Here is a 21,728-nt window from a genome sequence, read left to right as displayed (position 1 = left end):
TAACCAGCTTCAGAGGACAGCCTGGACAGCCCGGACAGCCTGGACAGTCCAGCCCGAGCAGCGCTGCACCGCCCTGCCCGCCCGCCAGCATCTCGAGCACCTCGAGCACTTTGAAGCGCTCCCCGCCGGCGCAGCACGACTATCGCCCACTGCAGCACGACTATCGCCCACTGCAGCACGACTATCGCCTACTGCAGCACGACTGTCGCCCGCCTGCAGCACGACTGTCGCCCACTGCAGCACGACTGTCGCCCGCCTGCCGCCCGCCGCCGTCGCTGTCGCCGTCCGCCGCCCCCGCCGCGCGACGCCTCGCTCCCGTCTGCCAGGCCTCGCAGCCGCCGCACCACGACGCCTGTCCGCGCTGCCCGCTGCCCGCTGCCCGCCGCCCGCTGCCGACCAGCCCACGGCCGCAGACGACGGCGAGCGAGCGCCTTCCGCGAGGCCACGCCGGGGCACCGGCCGCCCGCCAGCATGGCGTACACGTCCAAGTACCACGACGACTCGGACGCCGACGACGAGTTTGAGCGCACCGCCTGGCAGCAGCGCGACCTGCAGCCCGCCGAGTACGAGAGCTCGCCCACCAGCTCCGGCCCGCTGAGCACCGAGCACACGCCGACCACCTTCACCCACCGCCGCGACAGCCGCAGCAGCCCGCCGGGCCTGATTGTCGACTGGAGCGCCGAGCAGGTTGCCGACTGCATCGGCGACCTGGGGCTCGAGCAGTACTGCGACACGTTTGTCGACGAGGGCATCTCGGGCGACGTGCTGGTCGCGCTGCAGCACGCCGAGCTCAAGGAGATGGGCGTCGCCAGCGTCGGCCACCGGCTGACCATTCTAAAGGCCGTCTACGAGATCAAGGTCAAGCAGAAGGTGCCGCTGGAGCCGGACGACTACATCCCGCTGTGTGAGTCCTGCCCTGCCGTCTCCCATTGCCCCCGCTGACTGTGGCTGCAGCCGCCGACACGTCCGCCCAGGAGGCCCCGCCCACCCAGGACGACTTCGCCAAGGTCATCCGCGTCGTGCAGGCCCGCGACGAGCGCATCCACACGGCCGAGAGCGAGCTGCGCCACCTGCGCGAGGACCTCGGCCGCGTCATCGACGAGAACAAGCGCCTGCGCGAGGAGATCCTGCCGCTCGTGCGCATGCTCAAGGAGCAGCAGCAGACGCTGCCGACGCTGCCGACGCTGCCGACGACCCACGAACACGTGACCTCGCCGCCCGCCACGGCTGACGCGCGCTCCGGCAGCAGTCTGTCGCGTAAGTTCTCCACCAAGAAGCTGTTCCTCGGCTCCGCGCCCAAGAACCCGTCGCCCACCATCCAAGAGCACCGCGCTCTCGTCGACCACGCCTCGCTGGACCCCTCGGCCGCCGCAGTCGCGGCCTCTTCGCACCTCACAGCCTCGCTGGGCGCCGCCTCGCAAATGTCGCCCAACTCCATCGCCCAGCCCTCGCCCACGTCGCCCGCATACGCCCAGGGCCGCCCCCAGTACGCGCGCCCGGAGATACCGCGCAGCCACCAGGACCACGACAACACGCAGAGCTGGGCCTACGCCGACCAGGTCGCCGCCAACCGCGACCCCCGCGCGACCCCCGGCCTCCCGTCTGCCCGCTCCATGGGCCGCTCGGCCCCCACGCCCACGCCCGACGACCGCGACCGCGACCCTCCGCTCTCCGGCGGCTCCGCTTCCAACACGCTGCAGCCGTCGTCGAGCTCGCAGCAGGCGCCGTCGTCGAACCCGCAGGTCGAGATCTTCAAGTCCTTCCGCGTGTCCATTGACGACCCGTGTCACAAGGTGCTCCCTGTGGCGCTCAAGAAATACAACATCACGGCAGACTGGCGGCAGTACGCCCTGTACATTGTGCACGGCGATCAGGAGCGCTGTCTGGGCCTGAACGAGCGGCCTCTGATCCTGTTCAAGCAGCTGGACAAAGAAGGCCGAAAGCCCATGTTCATGCTGCGAAAGCACGCCGCGCCAGAGCAGGGCCACGTCAGCACAGTGGGCGGCAACGACGTCCGCGCCGTCCCCCCAAACAGCGGGTTCGGATGGGACAGCCAGAATCGCGGCACGCCGCTGCCTGGCGGCGTGTTGTAGCACAATGCACCGCGTGTAGGCGCACAATGCACCGCGTGCTGGCGCACAATGCACCGCGTGTTGGCGCACAATGCACCGCGTGTTGGCGCATAGCATACCTTTGGCGGCTGGCATGTTTCCCCGGCGTTTTGGCGCTGGCCTGCAAAATCATTTACCTGGCGTTTGGGAATCCTTCGTTTCGACTGCGCCACTTGTTCACTTCGCTTCTTGCATGTTACGAGTACGGATTGACGGCTTTGGGGAGAGAAAATAGGACATGGATCGGATACGGACGGATTGGCTCGTTGGTCTTGGTCTTGCGCTGCGGTTATCGATATCGGCCCCGAGCGAGCGGCGCATGTACTGTGTGTACTGTATGTACTGTGTGTGCTGTGTGTGCTGTGTGTGCTGTATGTGCTGTATGTGCTGTATGTGCTGTATGTGCTGTATGTGCTGTATGTGCTGTATGTGCTGTATGTGCTGTATGTACTGTATGTACTGTATGTGCTGTATGTGCTGTATGTACTGTATGTACTATATGTACGCACTTTGGCGAGCGACTGGCCGTGTTGGGGGCTGTAAATGCAAGAGTACACGACACACCCAATGCACCGACATGAAGTTTCAAGCGTGGGTTGAGACGGCTGCAGATACGTCCGAAGAAACTGCACATAACGCTACGTCCGAAGAGACTGCACATAACGCTACGTCCGAAGAAACTGCAGATGACGCCACGTCCGAAGAACTGCAGATACGTCTCCGAGCAACCGGAGTCAGATACGCCACGCACGGTTGGCTGCAAGCGCTTGACGAGTTGAAACTCGACAGCGTTCGATAATCGACGGCTAGCGAAGTGCGGAGATGCGGTGGGGAAAGCAGATCGCGACTCTTCTCTCGGCCTTATTGTGGGCGCCTTCATCGTCGCTGGCTAGTCGGTGACTCCAACCCCGTTTCTCCACAGCTATCGAACTGGCTGCTCAGAGTGTACCGTATGTCTTAGTCGCCTGTCACAGCGCCCGGCAAAGCCGCTAGAGCGGACTGACTTGATCCATTACCTGTTCGAGCCTAGCACTTGCCCGCATAGGTTTAATCCTTACTTTGTTGGGTAAGCGCGTGAGCGTGAGGTCGAAATTGTCTTGATTGCTGGCAAGGCTGCCGGCGATGGCTACTTCCTGCGGGACTCTACGACTCATCGATTATCACGCAATATTGTCACAAGCATACACGGTGGCACATGGCTCTCGCACATAGCTTCCAGATCTCGTAGTCATGATCCTCACGTAGCTGAACAAGACGGTACGCGCACATGTGATCAATCCATGTGCATTCACGCCACACCTTCTGTCATTGGTAACGCACTCAAGCGTTACCGAAGCAATGCATGGATGAGGCACAAGCAGGCCACTCATTCGACGGTAGGTAGTCCGATCGCAGACGCCATCTGGAAGGCGAGCTGGGATTTCTCCAATGGCTACGGTGAGGAACATACACATTCGAAGCCCGGCAAGGAGGCACTACCGGGTAATATCGAGGGACTGAAGCATGTGCGTTTGAGCCGCCTCCATGCCCAGAGCACGGTGGAATCAAGAATTCTTGTCGGTCCAGCCACCCGCCTGCGGGCAGCACGGAGGCTGAAAGCCGGGACGCTGACTGGCTGTTGCCAGGGTGGCGCTGATTGTGCATGAACCCATGCACGTCGAGACATCGGTTTGTCTTTGAAGCTGTGGGGAATTCGCACCCTAAGGGCAATGTTGGTACCTGTCATCCAGGTCAACCGAGAACACTCTCAGGCATTGATAGACAGGTAGCGGCGGGCACGACCGCCAGCGAACAGAGCGCGATACCGTGCGACATCGAGATCGGGCGGTAGTTGTGTGGGGTCAATTGAAACTGCAAGAATGGAGCTGCCGCAGCTGGGCACGTGTTGTGGTTACGTCTTGGGACTCCGATGCCCACTCATTCGGCGTGAGCTAGCAAAAGTGGGCCCCGCAACTTCCACCAACCGCATTCAAGGCCCTCGCCACTATCCCCGCGCTTTTGGCTGCTAGGGGCATCTGGGGTCTGGGGATGCGGTCCTGGCTAATGTATTTTGCCGTAGCTCGACATCTTTCACTGCCCTTCTGGAAGCCCTGCGCGCCTGCAAGTTCTGAGATGGGCGGGCTGACGTTGAAGACAAGACTTGCCCAGAAAGAGGCTTCTTGTTCCTGGCCTTGCGGCGCTGACAAGCAATATGCAAGCCTTGATGCTCCGATCACTCAAGAGATCAGCGCCAACGAGTGGACAAGACCTCCAACAACATGTCCGGCTTGTCACACCGCAAGACCGACGTGACAATGGGACCACTGCGACCTGAACGTTAGGACCAGACCATAAGCGCCGTCCAGCCAAATGGATCAATTACACGCCTCTTTGAGCCTTCTGCCGTAGTCTTGTCCCAAAATGATCCGCCTGCCGCGCAGAGTGCTCGGGGCCACGCGGTTGTATTGCAGAAATTAACCGGTCCGCCCAGCCGTTACAATGCAGCTAACGGTCACCTCGCGTTAATGTTAGTATGAGGATGGAACACATATATGAAGCGTCCCAGCATCGCAAATGACCCAGGCTCAGCTGCACCCGGCCCACGCCCGGTACCTCGACAGTCTATATATCCCAGCTGCCGTGGAGCTGATTCTTCAGCCCCGACCCCCCTTCATTTAAACGGACAACGATCATTCACCATGAAGAAGTTCGGGCCCAAGATGGGCGCTGTAGCCAACAAGTCGGCTGATCTCGAGATCGCTCAGGCTGAGGCTCCTCACCTGGCACGAGTCGACTGGAAATCCGACCCCGGTCTCAGGAAGCTCTACTTCTGGGCTTTTATCATCTGTATCGCCTCCGCGACCACAGGCTACGATGGGTATGGGATTTCACAACAACCTGATAGGCGAGTTGTGCTAATATGCAATAGATCCATGTTGAACAACCTGCGTATCCTCGAAAGATGGACGACCTACTTCAACGACCCCAAGGAGTCCACTCTCGGTCTCCTGACAGCGCTTTACTCGATCGGTTCCATTGCCTCGCTTCCGGTCGCTCCCTTCATTGCCGATCGCTTCGGCCGCAAGTGGGCTATCGCTATCGGATGTGCTATCATGATTGTTGGTGCTTCCGTCCAGGCCGCCGCAAAGAACCTCGACTACTTCATGGGCGGGCGTTTCCTGATGGGTTTTGGCAACTCCCTTGCCCAGCTCTCATCTCCTCTGCTGCTTACCGAGCTCTGCCACCCTCAGCACCGTGCTCGTGTTACCGCCGTCTACAACTGTCTGTGGAACGTCGGTGCCATCATCTGCACCTGGTTGACCTTCGGCACTAAGCGCATTGAGAGCGACTGGTGCTGGCGCATTCCCGCTCTGACCCAGGCCTTCCCCTCCGTCATCCAGTTGACTTTTATCTGGTTCATCCCAGAATCTCCAGTAAGCCTTGCTTTGTCGTATCGTTTTACGCCTTGCTAATGGGTCGTGTAGCGTTGGTTGATCTCCAAGGAGAGGTACGACGAGGCTCTTGCCATTCTCGGCAAGTACCACGCCAACGGCGACATCAACAACCCCACCGTTCAGTTCGAGTACCAAGAGATGAAGGAAACTATTCGCCTCGAGTTCATGTACAAGAAGACTTCCTCTTACCTCGACTTCTTCAAAACCAAGGGCAACCGGTACAGGCTCATGCTCATCGCATCTCTCGGTCTCTTCTCGCAGTGGTCTGGCAATGGTCTTGTCTCCTACTACGCGACTGATGTCTACAAGTCCATTGGTATCACCGACGGCGACACCCAGCTCGGCCTCAACGGTGGTCTCACGATTCTCTCGCTCATCGTCTCTGTTTCCTGCGCTCTTCTCTGCGACAGGGTCGGCCGTCGCCCGCTCTTCATCGCTGCCACTGCCTCCATGTGTCTGACCTTTGTCATCTGGACAATCTGCTCTTCGCAGCAGGAGGCTAAGCAGAGCAAGGCTGCTGGTCAGGCTGTCATTGCTATGATTTGGATCTACTCTGTTGCCTACGCTCTTGCCTGGTCTGGTCTGCTCATTGCCTACACCGTCGAGATCCTGCCCTTCAAGATCCGTGCCAAGGGCCTCATGATTATGAACCTGTTCGTCCAGGTTGCTCTGACTATCAACCAATACGTCAACCCCTACGGTTTCGAGTTCCTTCACCCCACCTGGAAGTTCTACACCATTTACGCTGTAAGTGAATCCTCATTGCAATCCACGCAAATGCACCTGCTCATCGTGAATAGGCCTGGATCTTCCTCGAACTCATCTTCGTCGTCTTCTTCTACGTCGAGACCAAGGGTCCCACTCTCGAGGAGATTGCCAAGATCTTCGATGGTGATGAGGCCGAGGTTGCTGTCGTCGATGCCGACAAGATTGGCCAGGATGGCTTCACTTCTGGCTACGAGAAGGAGGGAGACGTCCACGTTGAGTCTGTCAAGCACTAGAGGGCTGCTGTTTGATAAGGGGGCGGTGCCGTGACTAGCTTCGTGACATCCTGCCTGCTCTAGCTTGCACAGTTCGTTTTGCTTCGATACTCAATAAATCATTGCGTTCACCGCTTGAGGCAACAAATTGCATCCGAACTCCACACTTCGTTTTGGCCAGCTATGCACAATCTGCCTACGGACAACCACACACTTGAAGTTTCCCATATTGTTGGGTGTTCCTGACGTTTTGCGTCATCGATACCTTCCGGTCTGTGGGTCACGAAAGCAAGCAGAGCGAACTCCCGAGCAGGCCTACCGATTTTCGAGATGGGGCAGTACATACGCAAATAGACCCTGCCATCATCGATCGGAGGTGCAAATTTCCAACCAGATTATTCGATCCACGAAGTCTCGGGCTGAGATATCGACAGCTCAGTACATATAAGTACTCTGGCCACTCCATATTGCCTCTAACGCCTATTGCTGATAATATACCCCGCCTTCTCACCAATAGCATACATCGTACTCTGGATGTGCTGACTAGGCACAAGCGGAATGATCGACGCATCAACAACGCTCAGCTTCTCCACGCCATAAAACAGCAACTCATTCGACACACAACCACCAAGCTCCTCCGGCATCATCGGGCAGCTACCACTAGGGTGGCTCAGCGTAGGCCAAAGCGCACCGATCTCGACAACGCGGTCGATGATCTCGGCATCAGTCTGGTACTGCGCTCCAGGACTCGTCTCGACGGGTGTGAACCGCGAAACCTCCGGGCGCGCCCACACCTGGCGGATGTAGCGCACACAGGCGGCAAGCATGGACTTATCGAGCGGGTTAGTCATGGCGTTGTAGCGGATCTGAGGGGCGCCCTGGGGGTTGGCGGGGTTGATGGCGATGGTTCCGCGGGACAGGGGGCGCTGGAGCGCGACGAGAAGACCGCTGCCAGCGGCGGGAATGCCGTACTCGACGATACCTGCTTTGGCGTTGGAGTAGAGGCCGGCGAGAATCTTGCGCTGAGCGGCAACGCCAGCGAGAAGCTTCTTGCTGCCCGTGTAGATGGCAGGAAGATAGGCATTGGTGGCTTGGGCGGTGACTTGGGAGGAGATGTTGGCGTAGCTAGCAGGTGCGACCTCAGGGAGGGGGATGAAGGCAAGAGAATTTCCGCGAGCCTGAGTAAGAGGTCCGGTCTTGTTGCTGGTGTACTGCGCCCATGCCGATGCGTTGAATACAGGGTCAGTAGAGAGCGAGGTAGGGTTGGGGTCGCTCATGTTGGAGACGCTGAAACCCATGGCTGTGTATGGGTGATCTTGGAAGTTGGAACCCACTCCATCGTGCGCAAGCTTGACCTGGATGCCAGCAGCCTGTAGAACCGATTTGGGGCCGATACCGCTGAGCTGAAGAAGCTTAGGCGTGTTGACCGCACCAGCTGCGAGAACGACTTCGCGCTTGGCGTACACTGTCTTGGTCTTTCCTGTCTTCTTGTCGGTGACCTTGACACCACGAGCAACGAGTCTCTTGCTGCTGTTGGTGTCGAATACAAGCTCATTTGCAACAGTCTCAAGCAAGGTGTGCAGGTTGGAGCGGTTGGCGATTGTGTCGTAGTAGGCAAGACGAGCATGCGTTCTCTCACCAGTCTTAGGGTTCATTGTGTTAGGGTACCACGATGACCCGGCATTGTCACCATTGTTACCATCCACGAGATGACGTGCGCCCTGGCCATCGAATGCTGCCCAGTAGCTCTTGAGATCTGGGTACTGAAAGTCGGCGATACCAAGCTTCAGTGGGCCTGTGCCATACGCCGAAGGATCCCAGGTGATATTGAACTCATCAACCAGCTTCTGAGGAGGAGCAATAAACTCAGTTCCTGTTGTAAGTTAGTCTCGATAGTTGGCTTGTTGATGCTTACATCTTACCTTTCTTGAAGAATGGGTAGAGGCCACTCCACCCCCACCCTTTGTTGCCCAACGCCTCCCATGCATCGTAATCAGCAGCAGAACCGCGGTCGTACATCATTCCATTGACAACTGCGATGCTTAAGTTAGTCTGTTAGTGCGATAAGTGGCCTCGAGACAACGTACCAGAGCCACCACCAAGGACTTGAGCAACCCGGGTGTTCCATGTCTTGTTGTTCAGAGCAGGCTCAGGCTGGCTGACATAGTCGGTCCACAGCAATGATGTGTTCAGAGCATATGTTGCACCATATGGCAGGCGAACGTTAGGATTGTCGTAAGCACCACCAGCCTCGATGACAAGAACAGACTCTGGAGATAGTCAGCATGATGTTCCTTTCCGTTTAAGCATGTAGTAACCCACTCTTCGTGTCTTCGGTCAGGCGGTTGGCAACGACCAACCCAGTGACTCCACCTCCTACGATGACATAGTCATATGTATCTGATGCCCTGGCTTCAATCCCAGCCAGAGAGTCGCTTGGGAGAGCAACGGACATGCCCAAAATCTGAACCGCAACAGCATAACGAGTGAAGGAATGCATCTTTAGCAACCACAAGACACCAACAATGAACGAATGACTGGATGAGGTCGCAAATGCGATTCCAGTCACTCCTGCCGGCCGTTGCGGACGTTATGAACATATAGTTGCCACGAGGTCGAATAATCTCCTATTGATGCATGGTTCGGTACTGGCTGGGCCGTAAAGGCGCCCGCAGCCTGCGTGTTCTAGCTAGTAGAGCATGAGGGCACGCCTGCTCGAATGCGTAGATTGCGAGATTGCATGGTATGATAGGATCCACAACGCGGCTCGGCTCTTGCAGGGGTCATACCGCCCGCTGCGGCGCCCCATGCTCGTACGCGTGGTTCCAGCATCGTGGGGCAAAGCGTCTCGAGAGATTACTGGCCTCCCGTCGCTGCTTTGGACGGCTCTTTATCTTGCACTATTCGTCGCCTGGTCATCGTTGCAATGTGTGACACGTGTGCTGTAATGTGTGTTGAAGTGCAACCCACACGAAACGGCCCGACTCGCTCTCGTGGGCACTCAATATTATTGTGGATGTCAAGAAAAAGAATCCTTTCTGTTCGGGAGATCAGTTCCTAGATGCGGCGTAGTTGCTCAAGCTCTGCAAGCGTTCCAAGACCTGGCCATCCCACTTTCTGGTCTAAATATCTACCAATGCGCCGGTTCTATGCCAGATCGTCGCTGCATACACTAGAAGACACGATGGAAGGTAGCATCGTCGTACCTAATGGATGGCAAAGACCCCGGAGTCATCTATCCGGCATCTCTGCTGTTTGCTCTCAAATTCGGCAACTTCCTCCCTAATGTTTCTTCCGGCTGCATGACTCTTGGGAATGGCATCTCCGATGTTCACTACACCCCACGAGTCAACATTATCCGTGTCCAGATGTCGACCTCGCGATCCCGCTCCCCTGTGGCGTTCTCGGAGGAAACCCTGGTCTTCTACCAGCTAAACGTTTCATATCAGTCACGGAACGTGCCTTCGCTGGTGTTATCCGCTGTCGGGAGCCTGTATCGGGCTAAGGTCTTCTTCACGTGGGATACCAATGTGCCATCGACCATCGAGATTCGGTGATGATGGCTCAAATGGGTTTGCTGGACGCGTGTAGGTAGAAGAGAGCAATCGAAAGCACAGAAACAATCGTACGAAGTTGTGAAGCTGACCACCGCAATACAAGAGAGCTTCGCTAACGCTGCGTCTTCGAGATTTTTTCGGTGAAGTGCTGTCCTTGAAGTGATCAATTGCGTACCATGATGTTCGTTTCCCATAGCGGTCCTGACCGTCTGACTCGAGACGTCTAGTGATTGGGAAGAAAAAAGAAAAGGTCTCCGCTGTCACAGTAATAATCGGCGATACTCTCGGGTGCAGGTACGCGCGGATCAACGGCTTGTTGGGGAGGGTCGAGCCAGAAAAAGATGAGAGTCATGCGAAACAGACCCTAGACGTGCCCTCTTGGCTGCATATCGCAGAGAAGATTGCCTGCAGGACTGGAATTAGGGATACCTACGTGAGATGTCGTTATGAGTAAGATACTTCTTGTGTCGCTCTCATCGCTCCGTTCACCTGGAATTTTGGGCCCACTCGGCCTTTGTTCACTTTGACGCAGTGTTCGCTTGAGATCGTCCTGGGCATATCAGATCCCTCACCCAGTAGCCAGGATGGCGGATACACAGCAGGAATGGCCGGATCGAAGGAACCAGATATTAGGGACAACCATCAGCATCGGTATTCTCAGCACAGCGGTGCTACTTTGGCGGGTCGTATATGCGATTCAGAACAAACGTAAGCTGTTGTTCTGCGACTATTTGCTAATCTTCGCGGGGGTAAGCTTCAAGTCGTACGAAGAGAAAACAGCACTGACCAATACATAGATATTGAACCTGACAACGATGGGTCTTCGTTTTCAAACCACCGCCTTGGCACAAGGTCGACACATCGCTGACCCCTCGATTAAGAAGCCCGAGGATCTCCTGGGGTACAGCTACCATGTCTGGGTCGGGCAAATTATCAACCTGATGGGGGTCGCCGTTCTAAAATTCTCGATCTGCGCATATCTACTGGCTCTCAAGTTCTCTAAGGTCTACACGGGTATCGTGTGGGCCTCGATTCTCATGGTCGCGGTTTTCAACTGCATCCTACCATGTATGGGTCTGCTGAACTGCGTCCCTTTCGAAGCCAACTGGAACCGTAGCGTAACAGGCCATTGCTGGTACAAGGGACATACGGTCTTGACGTATGCGCAGGGTGTTACCAACATCATCACGGATGTCGTGTATGTTGTGGCACCAATTTTGTACCTTTCGGCTATCCAGCTGGCAAGGCGGACGCAGTGGGGTCTCAGGATTGTCTTTATGCTGGGTCTAATGTGGGCATTCCGGACAGATCTAGCGGCATGTAATAGTGAGCTGACTTGAGCCACAGAGGAACCGTGTGTTCGATATTCAAGACTATAGAGCTAAGTGCGCTCAAGAAGACCAAGGACCCAACCTGGGATGGCGTGAACTTGACGATCTGGAGTGCGACAGAGCTCTCAGTCGGCATCTTAATCGCGAGTCTGCCACCTCTGCGAAAAGTGTTCGACAAGATGTTTCGCAGCATGCTGTCGTCGACGTTCATAACGAGATCGAAGACGCCAAGAAGTATACCACTATACAACGTCAGCAAACCCTACAGCAAACCGATGGGTCGCTCTACCGCAGACAATGATGACGATAGTGAGAAGGACATACTGCCTGGGAATGCCGATAGCGGCATTACGAAGACGGTGGTACACGAAGTTACGAGCGCAGAAAGAAGTGATGGTGTGCAGGCCCCCAACAGGGCTCACACCACGTATGGGAAGATCGGTGGATAAAGCTGGATTGTGCTCTCCCGGGGAGGGATGGAGCGGTATACTCTGGCGCTATGTTACTAGATAATCGCGGTGTTTGCTGCATTCCAGTCCAACATTTGGTTTGTCGACCGGTAGTCCTGCTTATCGGATACGTCACCGGGACCGAGCGATGGTATGCATCGTATGTCACACGTCTGTCTACATGACTGTCTGCTTTTCAAATAATGTGCTAATACTTACAACGTCAATGCGCCTGCTCTATGCTCAACGCTCAAATCCAATAAACGTGCGGGGTATCTCAAAGTAAAGTCGCGAGGAATTGTAGTGGTCCTGTGGAATCAGACAAAAACATGCCGCAAACGAACAACTGCTCAGCAGTTAGTCCCTTGGTGGTGCAGGGAGAGCTTTGCTCGCAGTGCTCATTGTGTCATCCTTGCCCAGCATGGCTTTGACACGGTCGAGCCTGCTGACGGCCTTCTCCAAACGGTCCAGCCGTCCCATCTTATCCCTGTCCTTCTTTTCAAGGAGCTCTATCCGCTGTTCCAGCTTCGCTCGTGCTCGTCGCTCCTCTGCCACCATCTCGTTTGCTTGCGAGAAAAGGGTCACACTCAGCTCTTCAATCTCCGAATCTACTGTGCGCACTCTGTCTTCCGCCTTCGCTCGTAGTGCACGCTCGCGCTCGAGCTCATGCAAAAGATCGGGATCGGGATCTGCTCCAGCAGGCACAGGCCGCACGGTCGTCGAGTCTACAGGCGGCGCGGTAGTCGAGTTCACGGGCGACGTCAGTCTCCCAGTGAGGAAGGAGAACCGGGACTGTGACCTGGCGTGAGTGGGCGTTGTCGTCGGTGGGCGGTTGTCTGGGGAGGAATAATTAACTGAGTCCGAGGTGTTGCTGCGTACTGGCTGGCTGTTGCTGGACGGCGCGATCTTCAGTGTGCGAATCTGGTCTTCGTAGTCGGTACACTTGTTCACTACACGAAGCGTGAGCATGCTGAGGCAGATGATGGAGGCTGGTCCACTTCGTGAACGTACCGGCAGCTGTCGCTTTCTCCCTTAGCACCTCCATTTGCGCTTGCAGTTCTCTGATAAGCCTCGCAGCGTTTCCTGTGCCCTCAAAGTCAAGTGCGACAAGTGTGCCACATGACGGGCAGCTGTGCGCGGTGCTGGCAGCCTGGGCGTTGCGTGTCGATGATGCTAGCTCTGAGGGTGGCTGTATTTCGACTGACATTTCTCGAACACTTTAGCTCTGTCTTGGTCGTAATCTTTGCCTTAGACTTTCGACATTCCGTGTTTGAAGAACTAGTGAAGTGTCGTGTGCGATGTGGAGAGTGCATCACAGACAGGGATGACGGACATCGAGGTTTCATGCAGGGGTGAAGTCCGCGCCGGGCTAGCGTCCGCCCCCACCTTGCATTCACGTGCAGAGTCCTCCACGTCGAGCTGCGCATCTCTTCAACAATGTCCGATCTCAAGTTCTCTACTCGCACACGTTGTTGTTGAAGCTTTACTTTGCTTGCGTGTTGCAGAATGGGTCGCATCCGCGGGGAAAGCAGGCGAAGACGAAAAATAGGGTGGCTAATCGCCCTCCAGGTATCAGCTGAACACTTTGGAAGATACTTGTTCAGGAAACCAGGCATCGCTACAGTAAGGCGAGCTGTTGTCATGCCTAAGTATGCACGAAAGCCATGGCTGAGCTGAGAGTAGCTTTCGAACAGCATATATGAACGTGGATTTCTGCCTTTCATCAGCAACTCAACTTCCGGAACAACACAACGCTCCTGGAAATGATTCTATCCCGGGGTCAACGGGTACCTGCATTATTGGTACTACCGCTAGTGCTAGCTACCGAATATCGAGAGCCGAACAACCTTTTCCGCACCGGAACCAAATGACAATGTAGACCCTTTCAAATACTCCAATCACATCCCCCCCTACCATTCTACATGTTGTTACGTCAGCCGTCGAACCAGACTTTGTGTGCAACCTCAATGGCCGTCTCTACAAGTAATATTCATGATGGAGAAAATCACAGCACAAGAAGCACAGATGATAGGATGGATACCAATGGTCACTCATAAGCGGCTTCAACGCAAAGACTATACTCGTGGTCATTCCTGATCAAGCAAGTGAGCGCTATCGGTGGGTTGTAGGATTGCAAAAAATCCTCCATGGCACAATCGTTCAATGGGAGACGAATTATGGCTCTGACATACGTAGCTACCGGTTGTCAATGGAACGAATTCTTCGGTAGATCATTAGAATGGACTGTGCTGAACCAATTGACTGTGTTGCTAGCTCATGAACCCTGAGTGGACGACTCTGCACTGAACCAGAAGACGAAAGTAGACCTGACGCAGAACCAGAAGACGAGAGAAAATTGCTCGATGGTTCAATTCACCTGTAGCCTATGGGAAGTTCCTTCGGAAACACCCAGCTCAGGCTGCCGCCAGAGTCATTTGGTTCATGTGAACATACTCCCACGAAGCTGTAAAATTCGAATTCTTGGAACTATATGAACATCTGCCCTCTCTCCGCGCTGAATACCATCCGGTTCTTCGAAAAATGGCAGATCAGGGTTCCGATCAGCAACAAGTCTGAATAACCACTTCAGCAACTTCCAGGAAAAGCTCACCACAAGCGGTAAGTCTATTCGTACGAGCACCATTGTTGCGACTAACACTCTTCAGAACACAGCTTCAGTCACAATGTCTATGGCATTTGAATTTCCCCCTGTCATCGGATGCAGGAATCATAAGGAGAAGAGCCGTTACTTGCGTGCTCAACCGAGACGACGAGTAAATATGCTTTGCGATTATGCGCAGAGTACTCGCTTGGAGAATGATGACCTGTTGGCTCTTGGTATCGAGAGTGTCAGGGAATTCTTCAATGGTCAGCTTCCACCAGGCTGTTACCGCAACGATCGAGGTTTTTGGTTCCGGGTCACTGGTTCCGGAGAGCTGGGCAGGGTTCAATGGAGTCGGCCAAATGGGCAACGCGTCTGGTTTGCTGGACAAGTACCAGGTATCCCTCCTCCGCAGCTGCCCCGTGAGATGCAATTTGCGCCTGGTGAATGGAGAACACAAGAGGGTTTCCCCTCCTTTCACCATGCCGCTCCACAACCTCGGCTCGGCCACCGTTCGCCGGCAAACTTTTTCTACTCTGCAAGCGGGCCTCTCTTCAATCACCCTACTTCTCCGCAGCAGTACCCTACTTCTGCCGATCAGTTGCAGCAGCACCCTGCCCGTCTCGCTCCTGCCCCCCTTGGCCCTTGCGTTGCTGCCCAGCAGCAACATTTCGGTGCAGCTCCTGCTTACGAGCAGCCCTTCCTTTTCCCTGCCACTGGAGAGCAACATCAGCCGAGAGTCTTCGCTGGCCTTGGGGAGATATCCCCATTCTTTACTACTTTTGACGAGCAACATAACCTCGACGCCGCCCCTGCATCTAGAGAGCAACCTCCACTTCTCGTTGCTGTTCACGATCAGCCTCTCTCCTTCCGCTCTGCCGGGAAGCAGCCCCCCCTCCCCGTCGCTTCTCTCGAGCAGCAGTATGACGCCACTCATTTTACACATCCAGGAGAACAGGTGCTGGGGGCAGGTGCAGGTCAAGCCCCCTCAACGTCTGAGAACGAGTTGATCGAGCGTATACAAAGCTTCCTGAATGAGGATAAAAGGGCAACGCGTATGTACGAGAAACGATGGGCAGCTCTGGAGGACAAGGTGATGAGCTCATATCCGGGCTATGGTCTGGTGTAAGCAGCTGACTTCTTCTTCTTCTTCGAGTCCGGCGTTAGGGCGGGTTTTGTGGGTTTCTGATCAGGGGTCATTGTTCTATCAAGATTCTTCCTGGTCTGCAATTTCTGCTGTTGCGTTTGGCCTGTTAAATGGTCTCGCCCTCGTGTATTGTGCCGCTTTTAGCAAGCTTGCGAAGGTGGATGGGTTCCTTGTTTCATTCCCTCTTCTGGCGTCGCCTCATTTGGCTGCATATAATACCGTCAATGGACCCGGAAAAAGAAACCGAAAATCTTAAAGCTCACCATCGACGTGTCTCCCCAACGTACTTCTCCGGATTTTGTTAGCGTCTAACGCATTATCACAATGTGCCTCTGCGGTGCCAATATTCTGACCAGCTCCAGACTCCACGTTTGACCCTGACCTCATCGACATTGCTCGTAAATCAACTATCGGTTTAGAGTCATTGATTTTTAGATGTTACACTATCCTGAAGGTCCTTGCGTGGTTGCAGTGCTGTCACGATGGGCAGGATCAATTCCAGTGGTTTCTTCGCACAACTAAACGCCCCTGCCTCTCCTTAATACCTCCAAAGGCACAGCAACTTATCGTAAAAGCTTGTAGAGATAAATGTCCGTTGGCCCTGCTCGTTAAGCTTGACCTGCGAGTCGCTCCCATAGTTCATGCTCTTGTGCTCCTCGAACCTGGCCAGAACCTCGAAATTCCAAGCATCGCCATTACGAACAAGCTCAACGATACGTGCACCAGCATGCATACAACTGACAAGAAGTAAAAGTCCCTCAGGCGGCTGTGTCGCTTCGCTCGAGTTGACTGCAGCTGCAGGCGCAAGTTTCTTGTCCAGGACCTTCAGACGCCACACTCCACCTCCGAGGTCCATCTCAGCGTGCACCAGTCGACGACCGACGGTAGGAGCGTGGATCAGGCGTATACAATCGTCGTAACTGCCAGTGACGATCCAGCTGTTCCCGCTATCTACGTGAATGGGCAGGATGGCGGTAACACCGGCGTTGTGGGCCTTCTTGTCTGACCACGACATGATCCATGAAGGCGCATAGTTTGCTCCAGTGATCTCTTCTTTACTGTCTGGGTGGTCGCGCGGTAGCTCCATATACTTCAAAGCGCAGTCGTCGCCACCGGAGTAGATGCCCGTTCCATCTGGTAGAAAGGCAAGGGTCCACGCTTCGAGCTCATGCAGGCCAACATCCAAGTGCGAAGGGTTCTCCAAGTCGACTTTGCCAAGACACACCTTTCCCGTTGACAGTGTCATGCCGACTGCTGATTGCTCAGGATGCCATGAGAAGGCGGTAATCAGCTCATTTTCCGGGAAGTACTGGATGGTCTGAAGGAGCATCATCTCTGGAACATCGCCAGAAGATTCTTGGTCCAGCTGGTAGATACCCATAGAGCCTGTTGACGTGGCGACACCGAATATGGAATCTGCACCCTCCTGCAGGAGAAAATGTACATCGAGAATAGCCGATTGAGTTGCAAGCGTCTGGATAATTTTACTAGAGGGAGGATAAGCTTCACATTCGACCTGAGGATCACATAGCTATAAGATAATTACTTACACGTCATCCCCTTCCACATGCACCAGGATCAAGCTCCCGTTGCGTTGTTGCTCCTTCTTCTGCCCCTCATGCTGCGCAGGATCTGACAAGCCGCTGCCCTGCCCATCTTCTTTCTCGAGGTTGTAGGTTCCAACTACAGCATACTGCGAGTCAAGAGGCCAGAACTCGATGCAGCTCGGCGGTAACTCGAGCTTAAGAGTACACAATGACTCGATTGATGCCATCTTGTTGCCGGTCTGCGCAAAGTGCGAGCCTTCATTTTACCTCCGAAAAGGGTTAGTGCCCAGGTGACTAAGCAGTGGTGACGCGCTTTCGTGACGCTCTTTCCGTCAACCCTCAATCCTCACGTCCAGTTCGAGCAACACCAAACACTTGCTACAGAAATGTGGTAATTGAAATCGTCACCACAACTACATTGATCTTAGGCGCCGTCGATTGACGCCTTACTAACCCCTGCTCGTCCCAGTTGCAGCCTACGCTAACGACCGATTCGCAAAGCAGCTGATCCTCACCTTTAGTATTCACACAACTTGCTATTGAAGCCGCCTCACAACGCCTTCTTCTCGTGATTATCTGTGTTACATGCGTCTCCACCCATGCACAGCTCAACTGCCCTCCAAATTCGAAACCATCACACTGTCAGCTGCTTACGTTCAGCCTGCGATGTCCCAACCCGGCGCACCTCCACCGACATTTGCGTCTGGACGCTACTCGAAGCGCAAGCGAACCCAGGTCAACTACCGCATAGAAAAGCTGGGTGTTGACAAGACCGATGCCGAGTCGGAGGAAGAGGTCGTGAGGGCAAAGGTCCGCCAATTGCGCCTCGTGCACCCCAGCGATACTGACCTCACCCCAGAAGCCACGCAAGCCTGCAGCATCGAGACCGCTTCCTAAACGCAATTTCTTTCCCTTCCTCCAGCTGCCAGCAGAGATACGCAACATGATCTACTCTTACGCGCCCATGGATCCATCGGACATCAAGTTCGTCGCAGTCCAACGCAGCAAGCGCCGTTGTGCAGAGAGCGTCTCGACTAAGTCCCTTAGACAGGCTACTGGTAGCAGGTTATACTATCAGTCGCACAGGATCAACAACAACGCTAAAGAACAGGCCACAGAGCTAGTTCTCTCCCTTTTTGCTGTGAATAAGCAAGTTTATCATGAAGGGTGCGATATCTTGTACAGCAACGAACTTATCTTTGCAGATCCAATTGCTCTCTACTCTTGTATGATTAACCTTGACCCTAGCATCAGCGCTTCACGCCTTAAGATTATGCGCCTTAAAGGATGGGGCTATGGTAGCACATTGAGAGCATACAATAACGCCTGCTTCGCCGTCCTGATCTGGGCCAACAACCTGAAGAAGTTCTACATCGACTGCAGCGTTGGCCAGTGCCGCGAATCCGAGAACGCTGCCCAGCAGACCTGCCGCGACGCATTCCCTTGGCTCGAAGCTGTTGGTCGCAAAAAGGCGAGGTTCGATGCCGCTCTCGACGTGCTGGAAGTATCTAGTGAGAGCTTGGCACGAAATCACTGGAGCAACCCGCAGGATCGCTCGGGTGCACAGAGGCGCATGGCGTTCAACAAAGAGCTGGGCAGGACCCTCGAGCTACAACAGAAGCGTGTCGTGGTCAACAAATCCGTAAAGAAGAGGAAGGTCGCGAAGGTCAGCGGCATCACTTAGCGTCAAGGGCACCGACTAAGTATTCGCTAGGATTGTCGTTCGGTTTATCAGGGCGCACCACTCTATCTGCTACCTACACCAACATTATAGGGTTCTGCTACTGGCGCGCCAATATGGAGTTCGCCAATGCCAGCACTAAGATCATGGCTGGCCTGCTTATCAGTACATCTTTCATTTCTGTCGCTACATGAGGGTACTGGCAAATTTCGGCCGTGTAGTAATCAGTTCGGGAATACTATTTTGTCGCGCGCTGCCGCGCGCTCGGCCTCGTGAGGCTCAAGCCTCTCATGAGCCACGAGCTCCCATCTTCGTATTGGCTGGGCCACGTGATCGCTCATCTCTCCTCTGTATAGATACACGTGTCATCTTCTCGATTGCAAGGACAGTGGTCTCACACAATAGATCACCGGAATACTTGCTCTCCAGCTCGTCACATATTTCAAATGCAATTATGACCATTCTTGACGTAAGAAGCCAAGATCCAATCAACATCGGCCTCGAAGATCAAACTTCGCGAAGACGCGTTCCCTGCTGCTGTGCAGACCATTGATACAGCGAACACTTGCGTGCTGTTCAAGCTATTCCATTCATGTGAGAAGAGCAGTCAGCCATGGTGCGCTAGCGCGATCGCCGGCCCACAGTTGCCGAAGACTGCGTCATGTTCGAGGCCTATGCACGATTGTGCCTGGAGCTTTAAGCGTCCTGCTGATACCTACAAGTGATCTCTGGCCTATGTCGTGGAATCGCTACTTGTCTCCTCTACCTCGCGATTCTCCGTAGTTTGAGGCCTCCGCGGTACTCAAGCGGTCTCCGAATCAATTATCTCAACAATACGCCTCGGCCTCCGTGCATTCCGTATTGCGATCCCAGCGCGACCGACTGAGGCCTTTGCACGCGTCAAGAGCTGCATACAGCCTTGTCGCAGATCTCTTCTTCTGTACTTTGCCCCGCATCGACCTCGGTGTCTGGCACTCCAGGCACGTACATCAGCATTACCCGCGCATCTACATAAGCTCCACCTTCGCGAATCATGTCGACTGAAACACATCCTTTCGCCTCGCCAAACGCCATACCGCCCCGAACGAGCTCTTCAGGGCAGGTCGCGAACGGCCAACCTATATATCCACGTCACAGCGTACTGCGCCCGCTCTCCGAGATCGACTGGATGAGCCAAAGCAAAAAGAGCAAGACGTCACACGCCTCTACAGGGCCTCTCAACGGCACACAACCACATTCGAATTCGCACACACAATCGCACTCGGAACCCATGAATCTCGAAGAAGTCAGCACGAATTATCCAACCCCGCTCTCCCCGCCGAGCGACACAAAGAATCTAGGCGAAGACCTCATATACGGCAACGGCGCGGCATGGACAGAAGAGAAGGAGCGCATTCTGCTAGGGCCATACGACTACCTCTGGGGACATCCAGGAAAAGATATCCGGTCGCAATGTATAGCAGCGTTTAACCTGTGGCTGCAGGTACCACCTGAGCGGCTCGAGATCATAACGAGAGTGGTGGGCATGCTGCACACAGCGTCATTGCTGGTCGATGATGTGGAAGACAACTCGATGTTACGGAGAGGCATCCCTGTTGCAAACAGCATATTCGGTGTTGCGCAGACGATCAATTCGGCGAATTACGTGTACTTCAAGGCGCTGCAGGACTTGATGCACATGGGTAATCCCAAGCTCATCGAGATCTTCACAGAGGAGCTCTTGAACCTGCACAGAGGGCAGGGCATGGATCTATACTGGAGAGACAGCTTGACATGTCCCAGCGAGGCAGATTATCTCGAGATGGTAGGCAACAAGACTGGTGGACTCTTCAGACTAGCTATCAAGCTCATGCAGGCCGAGAGCGCGATACAGGTGTACGACTCCCTCCTCCGCCGTAAACCACTACTGACATGAGCACAGCGACTGCGCACCCCTTGTCTCCACAATCGGCCTCCTCTTCCAAATTCTCGACGACCACCTCAACCTCTCCCCAACTTCTGGCTACTCGTCCCTCAAAGGGCTGTGCGAAGACCTCACAGAAGGCAAATTTTCGTTTCCCGTCATCCACGCGATACGTGCCGACCCGAGCAACCAGATCCTGATCAATATTTTGAAGCAGAAAACGACGGATGAGGAGGTCAAACGCTATGCGCTAAAGTACATGGAGAGTAAGGGAAGCTTTGAGTACTCGAAGGGTGTTATTGATGAGTTGAGAGGGAAGACGGAGGACCTCGTCAAGAGGATTGAGCAGGGATTGGGTGAGGGTGGAAAAGAGGGTGCTGATGCGTTGAGGATCATGTTGGGTCGACTGGTGTTGCGATGAAAACTTGCGCGAATATTGACGACGTGCGGGGGGGACAATGTTGTAGCATCTCAGTATATGCATAGCGAAATTTCTAATATTTACGAAGTTATGTATCCATTCCGAACCTTCTGCTTTTGGTGTTGTGCACGCGACTGTAGAAAACGTTGTCTATGGCGTTACCAACGAACAACAGAAGAACACTCTTCTATCTTCCAGACAGTGCACAGTATGACATTCACGTCCGCGTTTCAACTTCGACTTGCTCGGAACCATACTAATATCCATCACCATCCACACCTACGCTCAACTCACTCGGCACATACATGTACGACGAGTGCTCCCCTCTGAAGGGCCAGCCACACGCAAATCGAAAGTCTTCTGTTTCACGTCAGACATATACGGAAGAGTCACGTTGAGATCTCTCTCCATTGATCCGAAGCAGCCCTAGGTAAGACATACCAGGCTCGGTAACGATTCACTCATGCTCGGCGATCAACCGATGTGCTACAAGTGGCATTATATCGTACATGATGGAGGGTAACGTGGTCCACCACCGAGCGAATCACCCCACCGAGCGAATCAC

The 21,728-nt window shown here is 54.6% G+C and overlaps 12 protein-coding genes across 12 annotated transcripts; 8 read left to right on the top strand and 4 right to left on the bottom strand.

The window, feature by feature from the left end:
- Positions 1-471: 471 nt before the first annotated feature.
- M421DRAFT_52033 (RA-domain-containing protein) lies at positions 472-2,093 on the top strand (the record flags this gene model as incomplete). The annotated part of the gene is made up of 2 exons (XM_033594993.1): positions 472-904; positions 955-2,093. 2 exons carry the CDS (start codon positions 472-474, stop codon positions 2,091-2,093), a joined length of 1,572 nt encoding a protein of 523 aa, XP_033453417.1.
- A 154-nt stretch (positions 2,094-2,247) lies between these two features.
- M421DRAFT_191083 (uncharacterized protein) lies at positions 2,248-3,191 on the bottom strand. Its single transcript, XM_033587993.1, has one exon. It carries the CDS (start codon positions 2,989-2,991, stop codon positions 2,401-2,403), a length of 591 nt encoding a protein of 196 aa, XP_033453416.1. The 5' UTR covers positions 2,992-3,191; the 3' UTR covers positions 2,248-2,400.
- A 1,619-nt stretch (positions 3,192-4,810) lies between these two features.
- On the top strand, positions 4,811-6,546 carry M421DRAFT_613 (general substrate transporter; the record flags this gene model as incomplete). Its single annotated transcript, XM_033595872.1, has 4 exons — positions 4,811-4,968; positions 5,020-5,524; positions 5,576-6,292; positions 6,346-6,546. The coding sequence occupies 4 exons, from the start codon at positions 4,811-4,813 to the stop codon at positions 6,544-6,546; spliced, it is 1,581 nt and encodes a 526-aa protein (XP_033453415.1).
- A 452-nt stretch (positions 6,547-6,998) lies between these two features.
- Positions 6,999-8,980, bottom strand: M421DRAFT_612 (GMC oxidoreductase; the record flags this gene model as incomplete). The annotated part of the gene is made up of 4 exons (XM_033595859.1): positions 6,999-8,398; positions 8,448-8,558; positions 8,613-8,795; positions 8,848-8,980. 4 exons carry the CDS (start codon positions 8,978-8,980, stop codon positions 6,999-7,001), a joined length of 1,827 nt encoding a protein of 608 aa, XP_033453414.1.
- Positions 8,981-9,594: 614 nt separating this feature from the next.
- Positions 9,595-10,184, top strand: M421DRAFT_415529 (uncharacterized protein). The gene has a single exon (XM_033590733.1). The coding sequence runs from the start codon at positions 9,735-9,737 to the stop codon at positions 10,080-10,082; it is 348 nt and encodes a 115-aa protein (XP_033453413.1). The 5' UTR covers positions 9,595-9,734; the 3' UTR covers positions 10,083-10,184.
- Positions 10,185-10,374: 190 nt separating this feature from the next.
- On the top strand, positions 10,375-12,041 carry M421DRAFT_191060 (uncharacterized protein). Its single transcript, XM_033587992.1, has 3 exons — positions 10,375-10,831; positions 10,880-11,373; positions 11,430-12,041. The coding sequence occupies exons 1-3, from the start codon at positions 10,667-10,669 to the stop codon at positions 11,860-11,862; spliced, it is 1,092 nt and encodes a 363-aa protein (XP_033453412.1). The 5' UTR covers positions 10,375-10,666; the 3' UTR covers positions 11,863-12,041.
- On the bottom strand, positions 11,775-13,171 carry M421DRAFT_415527 (uncharacterized protein). The gene is made up of 2 exons (XM_033590732.1): positions 12,874-13,171; positions 11,775-12,812 (listed from the first exon to the last, which is right to left on the bottom strand). Exons 1-2 carry the CDS (start codon positions 13,067-13,069, stop codon positions 12,220-12,222), a joined length of 789 nt encoding a protein of 262 aa, XP_033453411.1. The 5' UTR covers positions 13,070-13,171; the 3' UTR covers positions 11,775-12,219.
- Positions 13,172-14,546: 1,375 nt separating this feature from the next.
- M421DRAFT_88437 (uncharacterized protein) lies at positions 14,547-15,593 on the top strand (the record flags this gene model as incomplete). The annotated part of the gene is made up of 1 exon (XM_033597664.1): positions 14,547-15,593. One exon carries the CDS (start codon positions 14,547-14,549, stop codon positions 15,591-15,593), a length of 1,047 nt encoding a protein of 348 aa, XP_033453410.1.
- Positions 15,594-16,032: 439 nt separating this feature from the next.
- Positions 16,033-17,556, bottom strand: M421DRAFT_191024 (uncharacterized protein). The gene is made up of 2 exons (XM_033587991.1): positions 17,162-17,556; positions 16,033-17,098 (listed from the first exon to the last, which is right to left on the bottom strand). Exons 1-2 carry the CDS (start codon positions 17,383-17,385, stop codon positions 16,150-16,152), a joined length of 1,173 nt encoding a protein of 390 aa, XP_033453409.1. The 5' UTR covers positions 17,386-17,556; the 3' UTR covers positions 16,033-16,149.
- Positions 17,557-17,712: 156 nt separating this feature from the next.
- M421DRAFT_415523 (uncharacterized protein) lies at positions 17,713-19,267 on the top strand. Its single transcript, XM_033590731.1, has 2 exons — positions 17,713-17,968; positions 18,018-19,267. Exons 1-2 carry the CDS (start codon positions 17,744-17,746, stop codon positions 18,840-18,842), a joined length of 1,050 nt encoding a protein of 349 aa, XP_033453408.1. The 5' UTR covers positions 17,713-17,743; the 3' UTR covers positions 18,843-19,267.
- M421DRAFT_190992 (uncharacterized protein) lies at positions 18,936-19,632 on the top strand. Its single transcript, XM_033587989.1, has one exon. It carries the CDS (start codon positions 19,030-19,032, stop codon positions 19,390-19,392), a length of 363 nt encoding a protein of 120 aa, XP_033453407.1. The 5' UTR covers positions 18,936-19,029; the 3' UTR covers positions 19,393-19,632.
- On the top strand, positions 19,548-21,260 carry M421DRAFT_415521 (geranylgeranyl pyrophosphate synthetase). Its single transcript, XM_033590730.1, has 2 exons — positions 19,548-20,714; positions 20,761-21,260. The coding sequence occupies exons 1-2, from the start codon at positions 19,873-19,875 to the stop codon at positions 21,161-21,163; spliced, it is 1,245 nt and encodes a 414-aa protein (XP_033453406.1). The 5' UTR covers positions 19,548-19,872; the 3' UTR covers positions 21,164-21,260.
- Positions 21,261-21,728: the final 468 nt, after the last annotated feature.

The sequence above is a fragment of the Didymella exigua genome (genome assembly GCF_010094145.1).
Source record: "Didymella exigua CBS 183.55 unplaced genomic scaffold M421scaffold_2, whole genome shotgun sequence".
In the NCBI taxonomy this organism is placed as follows: domain Eukaryota; kingdom Fungi; phylum Ascomycota; class Dothideomycetes; order Pleosporales; family Didymellaceae; genus Didymella; species Didymella exigua.
Note: the sequence above shows the minus strand (reverse complement) of the source record. Positions and strands in the feature narration are given on the sequence as shown.